General features: G+C 41.8%; 1 protein-coding gene across 3 annotated transcripts in view; it reads left to right on the plus strand.

Moving 5' to 3' along the window:
• LOC139211133 (inositol polyphosphate-5-phosphatase A) overlaps nucleotides 1–22,023 on the plus strand; it is a 129,124-nt gene that overhangs the window by 102,661 nt on the left and 4,440 nt on the right. For all 3 annotated transcript variants that reach the window (XM_070841402.1, XM_070841403.1, XM_070841404.1), the window contains exons 10-13: nucleotides 1,904–1,999; nucleotides 2,616–2,690; nucleotides 9,622–9,695; nucleotides 20,906–21,017. In XM_070841402.1, coding sequence (XP_070697503.1) covers nucleotides 1,904–1,999; nucleotides 2,616–2,690; nucleotides 9,622–9,695; nucleotides 20,906–21,017 — 357 coding nt within the window. The remainder of the gene's footprint in view (nucleotides 1–1,903; nucleotides 2,000–2,615; nucleotides 2,691–9,621; nucleotides 9,696–20,905; nucleotides 21,018–22,023) is intronic.

Raw genomic sequence — 22,023 nt, forward strand, 5'->3', positions numbered from 1 at the left:
TGAACTTATGGATAGATCAATCCGCCACATGTCAGCATCCAACACTATGCAACGGTCCCATCCACGAAACTGAAAGCACTGGTCGCACCCGTGGTGGTCTGCTGCCCTCGTCAACTTAAGATTGTTTCAGATGTAAATGGAAATATACACTGAGTGTTTGTGAAACACAGCCTAGAAAATATATCAGGTGTCTTCAGCTTCTTTGTCGCTCTAGGAACAGGCCAAATATAAAATCTGCTCTTGAATCATTAGTTTCCCCGAAGCAAAAATAGTTAAATTCACCCAGATATCCAGACTATAATTGTTCTGGGAAATTACATCTTCCCCACAGGAAAAGGCAGCATTAGCTAATTGTCTTTTTTCCTAATCGAACCTTCCCTGCAGTGACACTCTTGGCACAAGGTAACAGCTAACATAGATACAGTTGTCCCACTGAGAATGATGTCATCCGACTCTTCTGGTCTGCTCCTCTGTCTGCTCATATCCACTCACATGGACTTAGTTGTGTAGGTGTGGCACTCCCAAATGTAGAAGACATATTCATGTTTAGTGATGGCCGTGCTGTGATCCAAGCTCCGCTTCCTGGATTATCAGAGTCATTTGAACATGAATAGAGAGGCTATTTCTGTCCTTTAGATATCGATGCTTATTGTGCCAGTGAGCTTCTGGCCCCAGAGGTAGCTGTGAAGTGGCCAGGGATTTCTGCTTGGCTGACTTTTGGATTTGCAAAGCGGACAACAGAAGGGGGCTTGCTTAGACGAATTACAAGACCCCAAATCTTGTAGAATCAAAAAAACATTAAGGTCCTTTTTTTAAAAAAAAAAAAAAAAATGTTTTCTTGATTTTTAGATTTATAGCCTTCCTGAGACTGCCTAGAAAGGTTGTAGTTTTTGTTGCTCATATCTGAAATCAATATTTAATTGAATGGAACAGAAAATATAACACATTTGCAGTTGGTGCCAATCAAAATTGGCAAAAAATGTTTTGGCTACAATGACTTTTTGACAGGGAAAGTATCTCTTGCCCTTCTCACTAGCTCCTTCTTTGGCCTATTCATTGCACAAAGCTGCTTAAGCGCACTTAAGCGCATTAGCATTTGGCTGCCAGGGGACCATATTGACCCTGCATTTGGATGGCCTAAATGAGTGAAAGATGGAGCGATTTGTTAGGGCTTTAGAAAGTTGCTTTTGGGGAGGGGGTGAGCATGAAGGAATGGGGTTGAGGCAGTTGTGAGGGGAGGTGGGGGGCTGCAGAGAGCTGTTCCGCTTTCTCTCAGGGCATGATGTTTGTTCTAATCTGGTGTGCCGTTTCTTCGTGGCCGAAGCAGGACTGATTTGTGACATTTCAGTCTAAAGGGCCTTTTTCTGCTCGCTATATTGGCTTGACCCGATTATCTAATCTGTGCTTTGAATTTCAATCAGGTCACCCAGTCTCTGCCGTGTGGTATGGGAACCACTGGCTGAGGGATTACCTCATTCAACTGTCTTCAAACACAGATGGTCGAATGTTTAACTAATTGTTAAAAGAGTCCACAAAGGGGAATTTAACCGTGCACACAGTCCATGGGATCAGTACATAGACCCAGATAAAGAGAAGGGACAGTGAGGTGGTAGTTTGTGGGACGGTTCTTTAAAAACCATTCATAGGTAACATAAGAAACTACTGTACTAAGTGTGTGTGTGTGTGTGTGTGTGGGAGGAGGGGGTTGGGGGGTAGCTACACTTGTGTTACATATGAACATCGGGATCACAAGGTAAAATACATTTGAATTCCGCTGTAGTAATTTTCTTTATCTTTTTTTCTTAGGAGCACACAGCTTGCACGTGTTCCTGCTATGATCTGACCTTTCCATTCCTCCGTTGTATCTTTGAGATCGCTCATTCTCTTCCTGTGTCACCTCCAGACTCTGTGCTCCACTGCCACCATGCAGACCGTCAGAGCCGCAGACACCAATGAAGTCGACAAGCTAATATTCCGAGAAAGTGATAATGACCGCAAGGTAAGCTATCCCACAGAAATACCCCCTGTCACAATACTGACCTGTCATGACCTCGTCAAATGCATGTACATTTTGAATTATAGTGTTTTCATAATATCATTTTTGTCAAATATCAATAAAAACAAATTTGTCTCCGAGCCTGGTGACACCAGATAGTGGCACAGTGAAATTCAGTCACACGGCGTAAATACAACTTCCTGATCTAGCTAGCTAACCAACTGTGTTAGCAAGCATGTTTGCAACTGGACAGTAAATTCACACAGTATTCGAGAAAGACATTTGCACCATCTGCTCCTGTGTAGAAGTGACTTCTTCTGAACAGGAGTATGATGATGCATCTATGCTGCATTTTCCATTTCAGGACTTGTCATTAAACCTTCACATGCTAATTATTTTCTAGTTCTATAACTGTCACATACTTTCACCTGAGGCATCACAGGTTGTGTTAACATGCATTGTAAAGTGGTTGCGATGCCTCAGCGAGACACGTGTAGAATTAACAGTGCCGTCTGCTACTGCAGCACACTGCTGTTCATTAGTGCTCTAATTACAAAGTGCAGTTCACATTAGTATTGGTATTAATCAGAGCGCCGTTTCTGTCTTGCCACTGATTCAGGTTGTTCTTCAACTTGAAAAGAAGCTTTTTAATTATGTCAACCAGGACGTTTTCCGGGAAAACAATGGGACCTCAGTAAGTCAACCCCTTTTGCTTCCTAACCCTTTACATTTTCATCTACTCTCTCATTTCATTTATTACAAACTCTTCTAATCCACTTTATAGACTTTCTTCTCCCAGTGTAGAACAACGACAGCTGCTATTTACTATATTTCAAATTGATTATCTGTGAAATGGACTGAGCACAAGAGAATGAAAGACAAAAGTTTCATTGCAGCTACAAAATTTGATCAGAGGGTTTATTGTATTTGGACAGTAGGTACAGAGAGGGTTGTGTGAAGATAAGGAAGCCCCTGAGTCATGCAGACGCTGTAGCTGATGCCTTCACATCACTTTGGCCTAACACACACTCTCTTTGTCCCTGTGGGGCCAAATGTCTCAGGAATAACTTTTAAATGAGACTGAGTGTAGATGAGGTGAGTGTTAAGTGTCTGCAGAAGTAAAACACCCGGTGAACACTTCCTCTTTTATATGGCAGTATATTACATTAAGTAGTTCAAAGTTGGGCCTTGTTAAAAACCCCATGAAGGACACACACACACACACACACACACACACACACACACACACACACACCCACTCAACAACAGAACGGACTGTGAAGCCACTTGAATGGCCAGACTGGAAGCACAGAGTTTATTTATGTGGTTGGCCACATAACGTACAAACATTTTATGAGTTCTGGGTGATAATTCAGTATTGTCATTTATGAACTTTAACTGGAATTGTATCACGGCGATGTCTTGTTATCGAACCAGACGATTTGGTTTAGAGTTTTTGTCTAACGCACGACAGCGGAGGATCATTTGCATTGATTTTACATACGTATTCAATGTCTAAATATATATCAGTATCAGAAAAATATTATTCACACCATTGAATTGATTTTTATCATAATTTATAGCAGCATGGTCTAAGATGGGTCACTCAGGTCTAAATTACCTTTGATAATGTTGTATGTGTTTATTTGTGATGCAACATGCATTTCTTTTCATAGCACGCTGTGTGAAAATCATTTATTTACTTTTGTGTACCATGTGCTTGGGTTGCTCACTATTTCTAAACATCTGTAAAGACCTCAACCTAACTGATAGACATCTGCAGCACAGATGTTGTCAATATCATTATTCAGTCATAAAAAGTGTAGAAATATGCTTTTTTAAATTTACTTACCTATGATTGTCTAAACCTTTTGACGTATATATATATATATATATATATATATATATATATATATATATATCAGTAACTGCTGAGCAGGATAAAACACATTATGCTTAATGTTTATTTATGCCTGCTGAGCACAAATGCTGTTTTTCAGCATTGCTCTGGTTTGTGCCTGTGCACTAAGTGCAGCCCCTGTGCTGTGCTGAAGTTAGAAACCCACCCGGACTTAACGTGCAAATATTAAGGTCTTAAAAGCAACATTAAGATAATAAAAGAAAGCTTTGTCATTTCAGTAACACTTGTTCACACAGTTTCAGACGTGCGAACAAGTCTGTCTGTTTGACCTAGCAATGTTTTTGAGGGAGAAATCATCTTTAAATCTATGTCCTAAGCAAATGTTATTGTGTCATTCTTTTTCTTGAATAATAAACGATGATGGAGAGGTCCCAAGTGATGAAGGTAGTTCACCTAAACAGAGGAGAATTGCATCATTCAGCTCTTTAACCAAAGACTGAATTTTAAACTCGGATGCTAGCAGATATTGATCGTACACATTGCACTGGACATGGGACAATCATTGAATCTGATCACCAGAAATGTGTAGAAACCACATAGTAGTAGCCCCCCCCCGATCCCACCACCGTTTCCTCCTCCTCCTCCTCCTCCTCCTCCACCAAGCCAGACAAGATGGATGACATAATGGGGGCATCAGAGATAATCTGATGGTCATGGTCTAGTTAAACACACCATGTTATGATCCTTATAAAACAAACTACCTTTCCAAAAGGATAAATGTCCCTCCTTACACTCCTCCACTGGGGAAGAGGAAAGAAAAAAATCCATTGCATCCTTCATCAACTGCAAGACTTGTACCAGCTTGACAGAAATTTAATTCGAGGCAGCTCTTGAAAATAATTATTGTATTTTGAGAGGAGTAATCATTGGCCGGGACATGATTGAATGTGTCCATGCCTATTGACTTTTGCTATGATTAATAGGTTTGTTTAGTCGATATTCCCATCGAAATTGTATAATTAATTATCCCCTGCGCTGTCACGGCGGGACGATGGAGAGCCCTGATGAGTATTTGGGAAGATTAAATTTTCCGGGCGCTCGTGGCGTCAAGGGGCACCGCGGGGCCTTGCTCCGGTGGAGGGATGGGAGGAGTGTGGCGCGCGTGTGTGTGTGTGTGTGTGTGTGTGTGTGTGTGTGTGTGTGTGTGTGTGAACGCATGCGTGTTGTGCATGTTTGTGCTGTGTGTCTGCAGATCAGCACAGTTTCTCCCTCTCCTGGAGCACACACCCGCGGGGGCCCTCCCCCTCCTCCGTCCCCATTGATTTTGTTTCAGTATCTCTTTATTGTAACTTTATCAGTGTGGTGTCGGCAGATGGGGGGGCCAGGAGAGGAGGGTGTGTTTGTGTACTATCTGTAGTAAGTGATGAACCTCTCTGTCTGGCCTGCCTCTCCTTGTCATGCTGGCGGCGTAGTCCTCAGCATTACTCAAAAGCAGCCCGGAGACGTTTTAAACATGAGAGGACATAAAAGAATAAGAAACAAATGCAGCTCCGGCCCAAAGTTTTCACCTGTCAAAGCTCTTAAGTGGCAGCGCAGGAGCAATGCTAAATGAAACCCGACCTCAGAGGATTTATATAAATTGATGCTGTATTGGGTCCCTGGTTGTCTCTTTGTTTTGCCCAGGAAAGTATTGACTACTTACTCATTAGGAGAGACAGCATACATGCACATACGGCCTTATTTACTGTTATACAGCTGTGTATGTCAAACCTGAGGTTTCCACAGTCATTACCAGGTTCTTCTGTCAGTTCTTCTAAGTGGGGGAAAAGTTGTGACCTTATTTTGGAAGTCAGTTTCCGTCTTCTGACATTTCCTGATCTCTGGTTTAAATATCAGTCTTTGAATAATTTCATTCCTTTCTACATGATTTAATTAAAGTGGAGAAGAGAGGTGCAGTGTCGTGTCGTGATGTGTTTTGTTTTGTTTGGTTCGGACACACGACCACCCCCCCCACCCCCCCGTCAGTGACAGTTTATCGCGCTTCCAAACAAAATAATGAAGATCCCATAAAAAGAAGGAAAAATATGGCCCCTGCAATGAAAGCCAAGTGTGAGGTGTAAAAATCAAATTAAATGACCTTTCACCCCAACATTTATTGATGGGTTTTAATGGCAGCAGGTGTTGTCACAGAGGATATTTGACAACGCGTAAATCAAAGCACAATTACAGGTGGTGGACAAGCCGCCAGCACAGTGAGAGGGACCGTTGGGGGCCAAACACCTCGTATTCTCTTTTTTTTTTCTTTTTTTATCCTCCTGAACTTCCTGCTTCATAACTATCACCGCCACTCTGATTTAAGAGCGCGCTGATCATCCAAGCAAAGTCAGAAATTTGAGCCCATGACAGGGTAGTTTTTACCCAGACACTTCTTCATCTTTGTCCCTCTGTGATAGTGCTGGAGCTGCATCATCTCGCACCACCTCCTCCACAACTCCCAAGGTCACTTCTGGTTGACAAACTACTCCTGGCTTTATAAATTCATGAGGCCTTGAACCAATATAAGCTGTTTTTTTAAACCAGTGACCTAGCAGAGCCGCCGAGCATTATGCTTAATTGACCTGGGATGAAATATAGTGTGAAATTTGTAGCTGCAGGGTGTTTCATTCACCTGAGTGAATTACTCAACATTCACTTAAGGCGCTCACTCTGTAGATACACACAGCCATATGTTGCTCATCCCCACGCTGTTTAAACTGTGGCACACGCATATCATCTGTGGTGCTTTAACTAAACAGTCACACCTGTGAACATGTGCAAAATTATTGATTTGAGCCATAACACCAGAATGTGCATGCACCGCTAAATATACTCACACACATTTTTTTTTTTATTTTACCAGAACAGATTGACAAGTTTATTTTCCAACTGCAGAATTGTACATATATATATGTATAGTGTATTTAAGTGAATAGAAATTGGCTGAACCCCTCTCCCAAAAAAGAAGGTTTCATAGCTGAGCAGCCATAAGTGGGTATGACAGGCCTGTCAAGTCTTGGATTTCTCTGTATGTTGAAATAGTGTTCAGAGCATTACTCTGTGTATATAGAGTTTGCATGTTGCTTTCTTTTGTTGTCCCTCTCCAAAACTAAAAATACAACGGCAAACGTATGGAGAATGTGTCGTGTTCTCCACAGTATGTTTCTCTGCTCTTACATCAGCGTGTCCGCATTACTAGCTTACTACCTTCATTAATAACCAAACCCAGCGGCGTTTCACAGCAGGTTATGTTTTCAAAAAGTCACATCCAATCACATCCACTGTGTACTATATCCCCACTGCGTGGCACTACATTAGAGTGCAGGCTAGCATGTGTGGCTTGGTGCTGCTCTGTTGGATTTGAAGTTCACATGAGATAGTACTATGTTTACTACATTAACAGTGAAATACTGTTTGAAAATATGAAGATTAAACATAAATTGACACAGCTGGCAAAATCCACCAGCACCGACTAGAAATTTGAAGTCTGCGTTTCTCTTCCACTGTCTGAATTCAGGAGTCCAACGTTTTAAAACTTAACATTTTCATTATCTTTACATCATTATAAACTGCATACGTGTCGGCCAGACCAGAATGCTTGACATGTGTAGCAGCAGTAACTAAGGGGGGCTGAGATTTTTTTTAAATATATAATTTCATTTAGTTTTCAATTTCACAATGAAACGACACATTTTTTTTTTTTTAAACTCTCAATTATCGCTATTTCTATTGGCCTCAAAAATCCAGTGCCAGGATATAAAGCGCACACACACACACACACACACACACACACTAGAGGAACATTTCAGTGGGTGGATGGTGAGACAGGGTGTACAGTGGAGCGTGGGGTTGCATCCCCTGCTCAGCCATCCCTCATCCACAGTGTGTGAGTCTCTCCTGTGACCCCGGCACTGTGAGTTTGATGAATGCAGCACATCTGCCCTCCTGAACCACTGAGACTCCGTCTGGGAGGCCCCTCTGCCTGCAAGTAATGGCCACTGTTCTACACCACTGACACATAATCACACATACACACAAAACACACAGGGCGTCATCGTGGAGGCATATACTGGACTTTGGCTTATTCATAAATGTGTACTCAACAGTGCTGCGAAGACAAACAATGCGTACACGGTCACACACACACACACACACACACACACACACACAATGTATATGTGTCAGAGTAGATGGAAGACTGTAGTTACCTTCCGCTGATATAACGATATTCATATGACATCCACCTCCCATGTCTCCACTGTGTGAGGACGTCCTTCCAAAGATTAGCCACGTGCACCGCATCATCTCCGCTTATATTTCATCATGTAGCCGTCAATATATTGCTGCATGTAATACACCGATGTAATGTCATTAACGTCAAGATGCCTATACAACCGCTGTCATCCTCACACAGCCTAGTATGAGGTCTCCAGCAGGCCGTAATTGTAGCCTGGTGTTTGAAACATGTACAATAGCCCAATTTACTACTAAACAAACATGTATCATCTTCATCTCGCATGTCTTCCTGTCTGAAAGGAAAGGGCGGGGCTCGCGCAGCGTCCTGCAGGGGTTGCTGGGAAACGTCGCTGTCAGTCTCTCAGGGAGGCAGTCATGCAGGTGCCCGAGCTACCTGTTCATCTCTCAGATAATTAATGTGTACAAGAAGCCGCTAATTGCGCTTTTCACTAATGATTTATGGGTTTTGTGAAAGGGGGGAAATTGGGGGACGTGCGTGTGTACACTCTAGTGAGTGAGTACAGCTGGGTGAGGAGACATGATTGATGACGAGTGTGTGGATGCACCGTCAGTGTGGAGAGAGAGAGACCCCCAGTAGGACAGGGCTTGTAACACACGCACACACACGCACACACACACACACACACACACACACACACAACTGGTCAACTGCTGTCAATTTGAAGCCAGCGTGGGGAACACGGAAAGAGCTGAATAAACCCACAGACAACATCCTGCTGTTCTGTCCTGAATTCTCATTTGGCTTATCGTCATCCCAGGATTGGTGGTGTTGATTTTGACTGGCATGTTTGGAAAAGGCCTTAATTTGGATATACTCCTTGAAAAGTACTGATTTTCACCATAATCCACGGTTTCATCTACACAATCACTCTAGTAAACCCTAGCAAGCATTAAGCAATTCTTTCAAGACATGCAATCAAAGTTAATTTGAATAGCCGTTAAAATAAACAACATGACAAATACACTGATTGCTGTGGATATAAAGGAACTCTGTATTTTTCAGTTATTACAAAAGTTTAGATGTGATGATAAAGGCTTCAAGAGGCTGGAATTTTTTGGTTTAGGTACCTTGAAAATGCTTGAAGAGCCCTTAAATTTTATTTTGAAACAGCTGCACGAAGGCTGTCATCCACCCCTTACTGACACTGAGGCCTGCTGATAGAAAAGTATTTACCTCCAGGTGCAGTTAATATCAGACATCAAATTAACCTTCAGAAGATGAAATTGTCTTGACACGTGTCTGTTTGGTGGGAAAAAGAAGACAAATATAAAGAGTGAGGCCTAAACACACACTGTTTGGACCCTACTGTAATGTGGAAAACTGTTTGTGCTAACTAACTTTTACTTTTACATGTCTGATGAATGAGTGTAAAGCAGAGCTACAAAGGAGCAGGGTCTTGATCTGATTGTAATAATTTAGACTTTAGACTCTCTTTCCTCATTCCCATGCTTTTTTTTTTCCTTTCCGCAGCTTTTAGAGTACGACAAAGAGCTGTCGGTGTTCAAGGATCGGCTGCACGAACTGGAGATCTCTTTCCCACCGAGGTATGGAGCCATTTTACGTCACACACACAACTTACTGACACCCATGCAGTCACATCACCAACACCTATAACACAGCACCATGCTCCTTTCTGTTTTTTTTGCTAATATCAACTACTGTTGGGTGAGTTATTATACAGACATTCGTGGTCCCTAGAGGTTGAATCCTCCTGACTTTGGTGATCCCCTAACTTTCCCTGAATTTGCCATTTTGACGACGAGGCAGTTTGAGGCAGACATTCATGATCTTTATGAACTTTATGAATGATGCTGCTCAACTTTTCAGCTGTTACAAACTAAGAATTTTTATATAATAATTCATTATGAAGGAAGTTTTAATCTTTCACTTTATATGAACATTTCAAAATGGCTTAATTCAGAGATGCTTAGATGGTTAGAATAAAGGCAACAACAGAAATAGAGGAAACCCTCAGGCTTAATTCTGACCCACGGGATACAAACAGGTTGGTGAATGCAGTAACTGAGCTGAGCAGATCTTGGCCATGAGGACACATATTAATATGTAAAATCAGAGGGACTCAATCACCCCCTTATTGTCCAAAATGGTTTTATGAAAGCCGTTGGATCTGTGTTTGATGGGTATCAGTCGTTAAGTATAATTGGATGTGGTCCCAAACTGCTCCCATGTGTATGTTTTTTCATACGTGTGCGCGTGTTGCTGTGCGAACGCTTTGGGCAGCATTGATATTCCGTCTCAGTGGGACTTGGGGGAGACCGGGGCTGGTGGCCTCCTCTCCTCTTCCTCAAACAAATGCATTTGCAATTAGCCCTTTCAGAGGAGAGGGAGGGCAAACACGCGGCCGGCGTGGAAATATGTTTCGGGAGCAGCGCGTTAATGGCGCTTGACCTTTGCCGTCGGTTGTGACTCAATCAGTGCAGATAATGAAACGCTGTAATCAAACAATAATTACTTGATAAACTGCTCTAGTGGCAGGCACAGGGCGGCGGGGGATTTTACTGTGTGTGTGTGTGAGAAGGAGGGAGAGAAAGCTTGAGATACATAGAGCTATCAAAGCGTGTGTGTGTGTGTGTGTGTGTGTGTGTGAGTGGCTCTGAGTGTGAGTGTGCGCATACATGTGTAAAAGTGAGTGTGAGAGCTCGACTGTGTGTGTGTGTGTATGTGTGTTTGAGCGCATGTGTCAAGGTTCTGCCAGTCCCTGTTTTTTAAATGACTCTGTGTCTTAATCAGGGACCCCATTTACATCACTTTGCATAAGTGACAGGTGGATTTATTGTCCTTTTACACTGGCTGACTTTTGCACCTATCCATATAATACTGAATCATCTCTCCACAGGGAGGAATGAATGTGCTGCTGTGGAAGAATACAAATGATTTCCACATACTTGAGGTGATGATGAATCAAATAGATGAAACCTGGGAGCAGCATATGAAATTTGATTTGATCTACTCTGTGCGTGCGACAAACCACATCATTGTCAGGCTTGTAATGGGTAGCAGTGGCCTAGTTAAACTTAAACAACCCCCTCCTCCCACTTCACACATACACACATATACTGGTACCCCTCCCCCTGTCAGGTCTGTCTTGTGCTACTTGAGCAATCAAGCCTCAACGATTGTTCTCCATCACATAGCCTGCTCCGGACCGGCCCCTCGCCATCTGTGAGGTTATTACTCTTTTTAATGCAGGCCGTCAGAGCGCACCCTCACTGACACACACACTCATGCACGCACACGGCTCACTTTTGTTCCAATCTATAAATCAATAGTAGTCACAAACATTTAATCTGCAAGTTAATCCTGTCTGTTGTCCAGCGGCGGATAGGAAGTTGTCACAAAATTAGATGTTCTGTCAAGGACTTTTTGTTAGATTGGACGTCCAGTTTTCACACACAGACATCTCGGTCCCCTCACACACACACACACACACACACATGCATGCATGAATTCTTCTCACTGCATCAGAGGCTGCAGGCTGTAAAATGCATATCTCTTTACTTTCAAAACGTGGTCTGTCAAAGTTGGCCGTGACAAGTCTAAGTGCTTGGGCACCCGGGTGAGGAATTTGCCCGGACCTTGTCACAGTTGGACCTGGAGCCAGTCGGCTGCTGCAAGGCTACTCACACACACTCACACACTCACACACAGGAGGCCATGTATGGTTACTAGTTTTCTCAACCAGTGTAGTGGGAGGGTAGATGAGTCTGTTAATGAGAAACAGATCATTTATTTAGACACAGTTTCTCTTGTGCTTAATATATGAGGCTGGAACAAACCATTAGGCCATTCTCTTTGCATTTGCTGCAGCATGGCCACATGACTAAAAATAATGGTCTGTACCATTTTACCATACATCATGCTACTTTTGATTTCATATTTGAAATGGCATAACTAAGGTAATATCTCCTAAGCCATACTAAGACACCAATAACTTATTCATGGATTTGATTGATTTAGGGGAAAGCTTTTAGTACTCCTCTGATCTGATTTCTTTGCCCTTTTTTTTTGCACAAGATCGATGGAAAAATTGAATCGGGTCCCAGCTTCAGGAGGAAATGCAGTGGACAATGAGGGAGCAGTGGAAGAATGCATTTTGCCTGTAACATGGTTACTGAGAATAGGCTTTGAGGGAGATTTTGAGTGACATCAGACCAGCGGTACAAGTCCATCAATGGACAAATCATGAGTGATTTCAGGGCAGGGAGATGGTGTGGAAGTTATGCAGCGCTGGTGGGAGGAGGGATGGAAGGAGTAGCAAAGATGGCTGCTGTCCCATGGACAAAACTGTGAAATAGGAGAGAGGAGGCACAAGGAACAGATCCATACAGTACATGACATCGTATCTTACTCCAGGGAGAGTGTGGGCTGGAAAAGAGCACTTGAACGTACATATCTCTCCGGGAAGCACTCTTTCCATTCGTTCCGATGCTTTGCCGAACCTGTCTTTATGTACACGTAGAGAAAACGATGGGAAGATGCAGGAAGGAGAAACATGTCTCCAGTCCCATGTTTCTGTTTGTCAAGTCTAGACATGTGGAGACGCAGAGGTCAGGAGGTGAGGCCAGCGAGGAGGCAGAAACCGATAAACAGTTGCGTCGTCAATGTTGTGGAAGTACCCTGGGAGGCAACCTCGGCACGTTAGCAGACAGTTTCCAACGCTGCAGGTCTGTGAGGACAAGCCAAAAAGGGACTTGGCTGCCGGGGAAAGCTACAACATTCACAGGATCGTGAAAGAGGAGGGAGGGATGGCTTGAAAGCTGATGCCAGACAATGACTTTGCCCTTCAGATGAGGGAAAATTTTGGTCAAATGACACGAATGGCTACCTGCCAATTCCTCAATAACTGTTAATAAGTCCATATGTAGAATTGTCAGAGCAGTGGAGAATTCCTCAAGACTGACATTTTGAGCTGATAGGAAGTGCTCACACAGATGGCTCTCCTGTATACAGTAACAGTCTTTGTTCTGTGAGTAACACTCTTCACACAGCACCCCTGGCCTCTGTAGGCCTGCACGAATGATGTCACCCTCTCTCTGCGTGTGCATTTGTGTGTTTGACTGTGAATGCGTTCGTCCTATAGCTCTGCTGTTTGCATCCTACATGAACAAGGCTTCTTGTTCGCTGCTCTGCGAACAGCCATGCTATACTAGGAGCGGAGGCGCGTGACTCCATATAAGAAGCCCCCACAGATGTACTTTAACGACAATGTTTGGTTAAAGCACTGCGTCCGAGCCTCTTCAAGTGTGTCTTGTGTTGGCTCGCAGGATTCAGCGTTACAGGCTGATCTACTGAACAGGAACATTGTTTGACAACCATCAGCGCATCCATCATTCTAACTGCTAGAGAGCTTGTGAAAATGATGAGGGGCCATTGTGGCGATAATAGCTGAAGATTGTCCACTGTCTTGTGTCATTGCCTCTTGTCTGAGATGATGCCACTGAGAGGGAGGCTTTGTTGAAAACAACCTTATGCAGAGGGGATTAAATGGATGCCATCTGTGACTTCTTGTCTTCATTTAGAGAAGCTAAAGGCAGAACATGTCATAGCTGAACCCCGGCAGGCTGTGAGCCATGAGCTACTGATGGCATTTCACTCTGTTTGTACTGCACTATGCCAATGTTGTGCCTGCGAGCCTCCCAGCTCGTCAAACTGAAGCAAACATTCAGCTTTATTGATAGCATTTGGCTGATCTTTTTGAATCTGTGTGTGTGTGTGTGTGTGTGTGTGTGTGTGTGTGTGTGTGTTGTGTTTTGCCAAGCCTCCCCTGACAACGGCAAACAAACATAGCTGTAGAGGCAGTGAGTCTTTTGAAACTCAGTTTCTGACTTTTTAGCCAATCCCACCCCAGCAATGGCTACTTCAACATCCCATGATACTCCTTTGCACCCTTGACCTCATGTCACTGTTACTATGACTCTTATCTTTGGCTTCCTGCCCTACCTATATTTCCAAGTTTATTTTGCCCTCATTAAATACTCAGCAGCCAAATAGGCCTGTCACTTATTTGTCATTATGTATATCAAGGTAATAGCTTTTGATGGGGAGATAAGAGAATATGGGGCAAGGAAGGCTGGCCTGCAGCAATCCAAGCAGGTCGGTTGTCTGGCCTGCCGGCAAAATCTTAGCCATTGACAGTGTTAGATAAAGTGTGTGTAAGAACAGGAGCTTGCATAGGAGAGTAATGTTTGTCACAACAGCCTGTCCCCCTGCTGGGTGAGGCTGAGTGACACACTGTAGGTAGGGCCTAAGCTCACCTCGCCAGTTTTTACTGTTGCAAGACAAACAAGCTGACACCGGCCGGAACACGTGAGTAATGCGTCAGCAGCCAAGTCAAACATTAAACCCCAAACCAAGCATGAATGAATGAGCTCCCAATGGGTGCTAGGGGGTCTCGATGTGCGACCATACACACATGCATCATCTGAGAGGTGGTCAGCAACACAAAAGACTGGAGGAACGAGCAGGAAACGCTTCCTTCTGTCAACTTTATACAAGAGGGGGTGGTTGGATAGAAAAAAAAACTAAACTCCGGAGACCAAGACAAACATTTCAGTCATCAGACCAACAGCAGTGTCTGTGTCATTATTCGACTCTAATGCCGGTCAGATGGCTGTTTGTTACATTTTCATTTGATCACTTTCGTAGCATGTCAGCTTATCATGAGCTATGGATAGAGTAAAGAAGTGTTGTTTTCTTTTAAACTTGGATGTACAGTATGTCTAGAGGCACAGGAAGCACTGTGCAGATCTGACACTTTCTCAAGATTCATGCAGCTGCAGAGTAGCTAAATATACATACTGTAGAGTAGTTAAATATACATACTGCAGAGTAGTTAAATATACATACTGTAGAGTAGTTAAAGATACATACTGTAGAGTAGCTAAATATACATACTGTAGAGTAGCTAAATATACATACTGTAGAGTAGTTAAAGATACATACTGTAGAGTAGCTAAATATACATACTGTAGAGTAGTTAAAGATACATACTGTAGAGTAAAGATACATACTGTAGAGTAGTTAAATATACATACTGTAGAGTAGTTAAATATACATACTGTAGAGTAGCTAAATATACATACTGTAGAGTAGTTAAAGATACATACTGTAGAGTAGCTAAATATACATACTGTAGAGTAGCTAAAGATACATACTGCAGAGTAGCTAAATATACATACTGTAGAGTAGTTAAAGATACATACTGTAGAGTAGCTAAATATACATACTGTAGAGTAGTTAAATATACATACTGTAGAGTAGTTAAAGATACATACTGTAGAGTAGTTAAATATACATACTGCAGAGTAGTTAAATATACATACTGTAGAGTAGTTAAAGATACATACTGTAGAGTAAAGATACATACTGTAGAGTAGTTAAATATACATACTGCAGAGTAAAGATACATACTGTAGAGTAGTTAAATATACATACTGTAGAGTAAAGATACATACTGTAGAGTAGTTAAATATACATACTGTAGAGTAGTTAAATATACATACTGTAGAGTAGTTAAATATACATACTGCAGAGTAGTTAAATATACATACTGTAGAGTAGTTAAAGATACATACTGTAGAGTAGCTAAATATACATACTGTAGAGTAGCTAAATATACATACTGTAGAGTAGTTAAAGATACATACTGTAGAGTAAATATACATACTGTAGAGTAGTTAAAGATACATACTGTAGAGTAGTTAAAGATACATACTGTAGAGTAGTTAAAGATACATACTGTAGAGTAGCTAAATATACATACTGTAGAGTAGTTAAAGATACATACTGTAGAGTAGTTAAATATACATACTGTAGAGTAGCTAAAGATACATACTGTAGAGTAGTTAAATATACATACTGTAGAGTAAAGATACATACTGCAGAGTAGCTAAATATACATACTGTAGAGTAGTTAAAGATACATACTGTAGAGTAGCTAAATATACATACTGTAGAGTAAAGATACATACTGTAGAGTAGCTAAAGATACATACTGTAGAGTAGCTAAATATACATACTGTAGAGTAAATATACATACTGCAGAGTAGCTAAATATACATACTGTAGAGTAGTTAAATATACATACTGTAGAGTAGTTAAATATACATACTGTAGAGTAAAGATACATACTGTAGAGTAGCTAAATATACATACTGTAGAGTAGCTAAAGATACATACTGTAGAGTAGCTAAAGATACATACTGTAGAGTAGCTAAAGATACATACTGTAGAGTAGCTAAATATACATACTGTAGAGTAAAGATACATACTGTAGAGTAGCTAAAGATACATACTGTAGAGTAGCTAAATATACATACTGCAGAGTAAAGATACATACTGTAGAGTAAAGATACATACTGTAGAGTAGCTAAATATACATACTGTAGAGTAAAGATACATACTGTAGAGTAGCTAAAGATACATACTGTAGAGTAGCTAAATATACATACTGTAGAGTAAATATACATACTGCAGAGTAGCTAAATATACATACTGTAGAGTAGTTAAATATACATACTGTAGAGTAGTTAAATATACATACTGTAGAGTAGTTAAAGATACATACTGTAGAGTAAAGATACATACTGTAGAGTAGCTAAATATACATACTGTAGAGTAGCTAAATATACATACTGCAGAGTAAATATACATACTGCAGAGTAGCTAAATATACATACTGTAGAGTAAAGATACATACTGCAGAGTAGCTAAATATACATACTGTAGAGTAAAGATACATACTGCAGAGTAGCTAAATATACATACTGTAGAGTAGCTAAATATACATACTGTAGAGTAGCTAAATATACATACTGTAGAGTAAAGATACATACTGCAGAGTAGCTAAATATACATACTGTAGAGTAAATATACATACTGTAGAGTAGCTAAATATACATACTGCAGAGTAAATATACATACTGCAGAGTAGCTAAATATACATACTGTAGAGTAAAGATACATACTGCAGAGTAGCTAAATATACATACTGTAGAGTAGCTAAATATACATACTGTAGAGTAGCTAAATATACATACTGTAGAGTAAAGATACATACTGCAGAGTAGCTAAATATACATACTGTAGAGTAAAGATACATACTGTAGAGTAGCTAAATATACATACTGTAGAGTAAAGATACATACTGCAGAGTAGCTAAATATACATACTGTAGAGTAAAGATACATACTGTAGAGTAGCTAAATATACATACTGTAGAGTAGCTAAATATACATACTGCAGAGTAGCTAAATATACATACTGCAGAGTAAAGATACATACTGCAGAGTAAAGATACATACTGTAGAGTAGTACATACATAGATGAAACATGGATGCTGTGTTTCTGTGTGTATTAGTTTTGGTTAACTGGTTTTTGCAGTTAGTATACAAGCAATCAACATATACAACCATGTTATACTAAGAGGAAATGATGTCAGTCAAACTGACTTCAGCGTGCCCCTGCAGTTCAGAGAAACAAAGAGATTCTTTCTGTCTTTCTGAGGTGATTTTTTTTTTTTTACAAACATGATTGTCATTGTCTTTTGTGCATTGCATTGTGGGAGAATAGTGTATATCAAGAGCACATTAAAAAATGAAGGATGTTTTAGTCGACATGCTTTTGATTATGTTTGATTTTGTCACTTTTGCCGTGTTACATTACACAATCAGTACCTGCCTAGAATTTGTCTGCAGTGTGGATTTGGGACACAGCTTCATGCTCGGTGCAACACTATTTACTGAGTTTTATGGCATTATATAGGATTACCTGTAGAAAACAGATTTTTGTACTCCACGACAAGGAAGAACAGTTTTCCCCTAGATTTGTAGGTTCAAAAACAAATCTGTGTGTGTGTGTGTGTGTGTGTGTGTGTGTGTGTGTGTGTGTGTGTGTGTGTGTGTGTGTGTGTGTGTGTGTGTGTGTGTGTGTGTGTGTGTGGACACCTTGAAGTGCAGCTCACCCTCCTATACAGGTACACAATTGTTGCAGTTATCAGCTTGGCCCATTAATTAGTGTAATTAGTCTTGCTGTGGGCAATAAGGGTCTGATATGAGCTGACGGCCTCCAGCCCACACGCCCTCTCGGACCGTTTACCTTCCCCGATAAGTTTGTGAGCTCGCTAATCGGACACATTAATCACTTTGGCCCCAGCGCGCCATTCGACTGTTTGCTGTTGCATTAAGACTTGTTATCTCTATTGGAGCCAGCGGAGGGTGCGGTAAAACAGAAAAGGGAACAACCTATACCTGCACACAGGGACGGAGAATGGCCCTTTAATGGCCATTGTTGAGTATTTTTAATCAGCTTTTACAATGGCCCGCTGTCATCAAAAATGACTGAACGATAGCAAAGTTTTGTTGCTGATGTACTGCTCGGGAAGTTTGCTATCAGGCGGGAGTTCATTGTTTGAAGGAGGTGAGGGGGGAAACTTGATTTTCTCTCAATCTCCTTAACACCAAAATGACCCCAGGCTTGTTAGTCAATAAAGCTATAACAGAGTCCCTGATAGGAGGATTGTTCACAGGCTGTTTAAGGCCAGGGACCATCCCTCAGGAAGCAGGAGTATTCAGGCCACCCTGAAGTCGAGCAGCTCCACAAGCCCTTTGAAGATTTTGCTCTTTTCCACCCTCACTTTGCCTCTCTCTGTCTGATCCGTCTTTATCCCCTCTCCTCTGCCTCCCTGTCTATCTCTGTTTCACTCATCCTATTCTTCATGCCCTCTTTTATCCCTGGATCACTTCTTTAGCCCTTTGATTAGCATACCAAAACCTCATGCATTTCCCCCATGGTTTAAGTGCTATTAATGCTAATTGGAGGCAGGGAACTTCTTAGTAGCTTTCTACAGGTCTGTTTGTACACCTGGTGGGGGGCTCTCTGTGTGTGTGTGTGTGTGTGTGTGTGTGTGTGTGTGTGTGACTCAGATGAGAGCAAACCAAGCCCTAGCTTTAACCCCATACCAACAGGCCACCACACACACACATCAAACAGTGCAGTATCAGTGTACCATTTCAGTACTGGTCTACACGTTGTGCTGGGGCCACTGAGGGCCATCCATAGCTTTACTCTTTAACTCCTGCACTAATGGACGGACAAAAACAGCAAGTAGGTTTACACGTTTTAAGGACTAATCCCCAATAAAATAAGTCTGATCCATGGCATTATTACTTTTTCATTATATCATTATTTGACAGGGAGAGTGCTTATTTAACAAAAACTACAACTGTAAGTTAACCTAAAAGGCTCATTTTCATTTATTGACCACATATGTGATGTTAAGAAGACTAGAATAAAGTGACAAATCTTTATTAAATCCATTAACACAACATAACAAATGTACACAATATAGCACATTCCACCAATAAAGGATGTCACAACAAAATACATTATCGGTAAAAATATCATGCAGGGGAAGGACTGACAGACAAAGCAAGGCAGCAGATAAGTATCCTAAAGTTCACGTTTCCACTGGCTAACAGAGTGGTTCGTCAGTAATGTGCACTCGTAGTGAATTAAGATGGATTGTCTTTGGCGCTCTTACAGAAAATAATGACTGACCCCCTGTTAGCTGCTGTATCAGCTGTAACCCCCCCCCACCCTTTAACTTCTGCAGCATTGTTGGCATTGTTGTTGACATTATGTGAGACAGCTGTGAGCACATAGAGAAGTGGTAGTGTTCCAACAGTAAGAGCGGTACCAGTAGCTGCAGCAGTGTGAACAACAGCAGCAGCAGCAGCAGCAGCAGCAGCAGCAACCACACAGTCATTTGAATGCACACATATTAGCACAAAGCAACCACAACCATATTTAATGCATTCTGCTTACTGCTTAAGCACAAAGTCCAGTTAAGCTTTTAGAGCTTGGCGAGTGTGATGAATGGAGGGCCAGATGTGTGTGTTTATTTTATCATTAGGATATCAGCATCCTCGGAGAAGAGGCACTTTGTGTTATGCTACGGTTAGCACGTGTGGCACTGAAGGAGCAAATTGGATTGGTGTTACAGTGTGTAAACCCAGTCTTACATCCTGATGGGCACCAACAAACAAATTGGATTGGTGGCGTGTAAATCTGAAGCAGTTTGATGAGCGGAAGGCGCAAATTGAATTCTCCACAATGTAAATCTGTAGCAGCTCGATGGCTCTCCAGCCCCGCCGCCGCTTAAATCATGTGATTGTTCCCTGCTGTTCCAAGATACCATCTCTCTTGGCCATTTGCTGCGGCACCTAATCTGTTTTTGATGACTGTGTAGGGATGTAGCTATAGATATGGGCAACTGAATCTCCCTCTGGCCCGCTCTGACTCAATCACTCTCATTCTTTCTTTTTATTCCCCCCCACCCTCTCTCTCTCTCTCTCTCTCGCAGACGCACACTCGTAAACTGTACAGTTGGCAGAGAGAGCGCTTTGATTGAGCTATCCATGTGTGTTGATTCAGGAGATTACTCAGATGATTGGTCATACTTATGGACCTCCTGTTTTCTCAGGAAAACATTTTGAGATGAGGCAGATGACGTGACGTCTCGTATTTATTCGTTCTGTGGAGCCCTGGTTATTCATAGAAATCATATTCTCTCCTTATTGCCTTTGTTCTATTGTCTCGTTGTTTGTGCAGCACTTTACCCTAAAATAAAGTTTTTTTACTTTGATACCACTTAAACGTGTATAAATTGCTGTAAATGTTTGTCAGTGTATTTTTGTATTCGCTGACAGTGTTTTTTCCTTGTGTGCCTCTTCAGCTATCCGTACAGTGAAGACAGCAGCCAGGGGAAGCAGTACATGAACACCAGATGCCCTGCCTGGTGTGACCGAATCCTCCTGTCGGCCTCTGCCAGAGACCTGGTCTTAAAGGTGAGCCTAATCCTGCCACGTCTGATCCAATTCAGGAGCTTTTGATTGCATTTAAAAGTGAAAAGATTCCTTAATGTATTGACCAAAATGTCCCCGCTCTTCCCTCAGGTTAAACACAGTTGACTCTCGCCCCCCTAACTCCATCGTTCTTGGTCCACTTTAGCCTTCCTGCCCTCTGCCACCTCACAAATGGAGGGATTAGGTGTCTGTGAATATTAATCTGGAGCGCTAACACATAGTCCACCCAGACAGTACATACAGTATGTCCCAGCAGGTGCTACCATCTTCATAAAGCCACACATCTGCCTCCTTCCTCGGAGAGTCCAACCCTGCTGGCCCTCAAATCCATCCTCAGCTTTCTAAACTCCAGCCAATCTGCCACCTCTGTCCTGTCCTCCTCTTTTGTTTGTCGGATTACATAGAGATCCACCACGCAGCTATGCCAAGTTTTCCCAGATTTGTTTTTACCCATTTTCCAAAGGGCAGCGATGTTTGACTGGGGTAAAAAAAGCTGCCATGACCACCACAAACAATCCAGTAAATGTGGAAAAGCCACTTCTTTTTTTTTTTTTTTAGATTTCCAAACACTGGGAAGAAGTTCAGCTTTAGAGGACTGCACATGCAGGCTTTTGGTGTGTTAATGTGTGTGAAAGAGATGCAGCTAGTGTGCTGTACAGGTCCAGTCCACAGCAGGGGGCCGCCCAGGAAGTTTGCTTTTCTTTTGTCCCCCTCAAATGACAAATTCCTTCCTGATCTTTCTTCTTTACTGACTGAAGCCACACTGGAACAACAACTCTGACCACTGTATTACTGTAAGTTGTGAAAAACAAAGAGTGTAAAATAGTTTGAAATGATAAGCCCCAGTTTGTTTCACCTACTTAATGTGTCTAAATTATGTAAAAAGTGATTCACACACACAGAAACACAGCTGGCTTGCTGTTTGCTTTTCTTCCCCTCAAGCACCGGCTAATTGCTTGTAATGCAGGGACAGAGTGGAACAGTTAGT

The sequence above is a fragment of the Pempheris klunzingeri genome, chromosome 12, assembly GCF_042242105.1.
Source record: "Pempheris klunzingeri isolate RE-2024b chromosome 12, fPemKlu1.hap1, whole genome shotgun sequence".
Lineage (NCBI taxonomy): Eukaryota > Metazoa > Chordata > Actinopteri > Acropomatiformes > Pempheridae > Pempheris > Pempheris klunzingeri.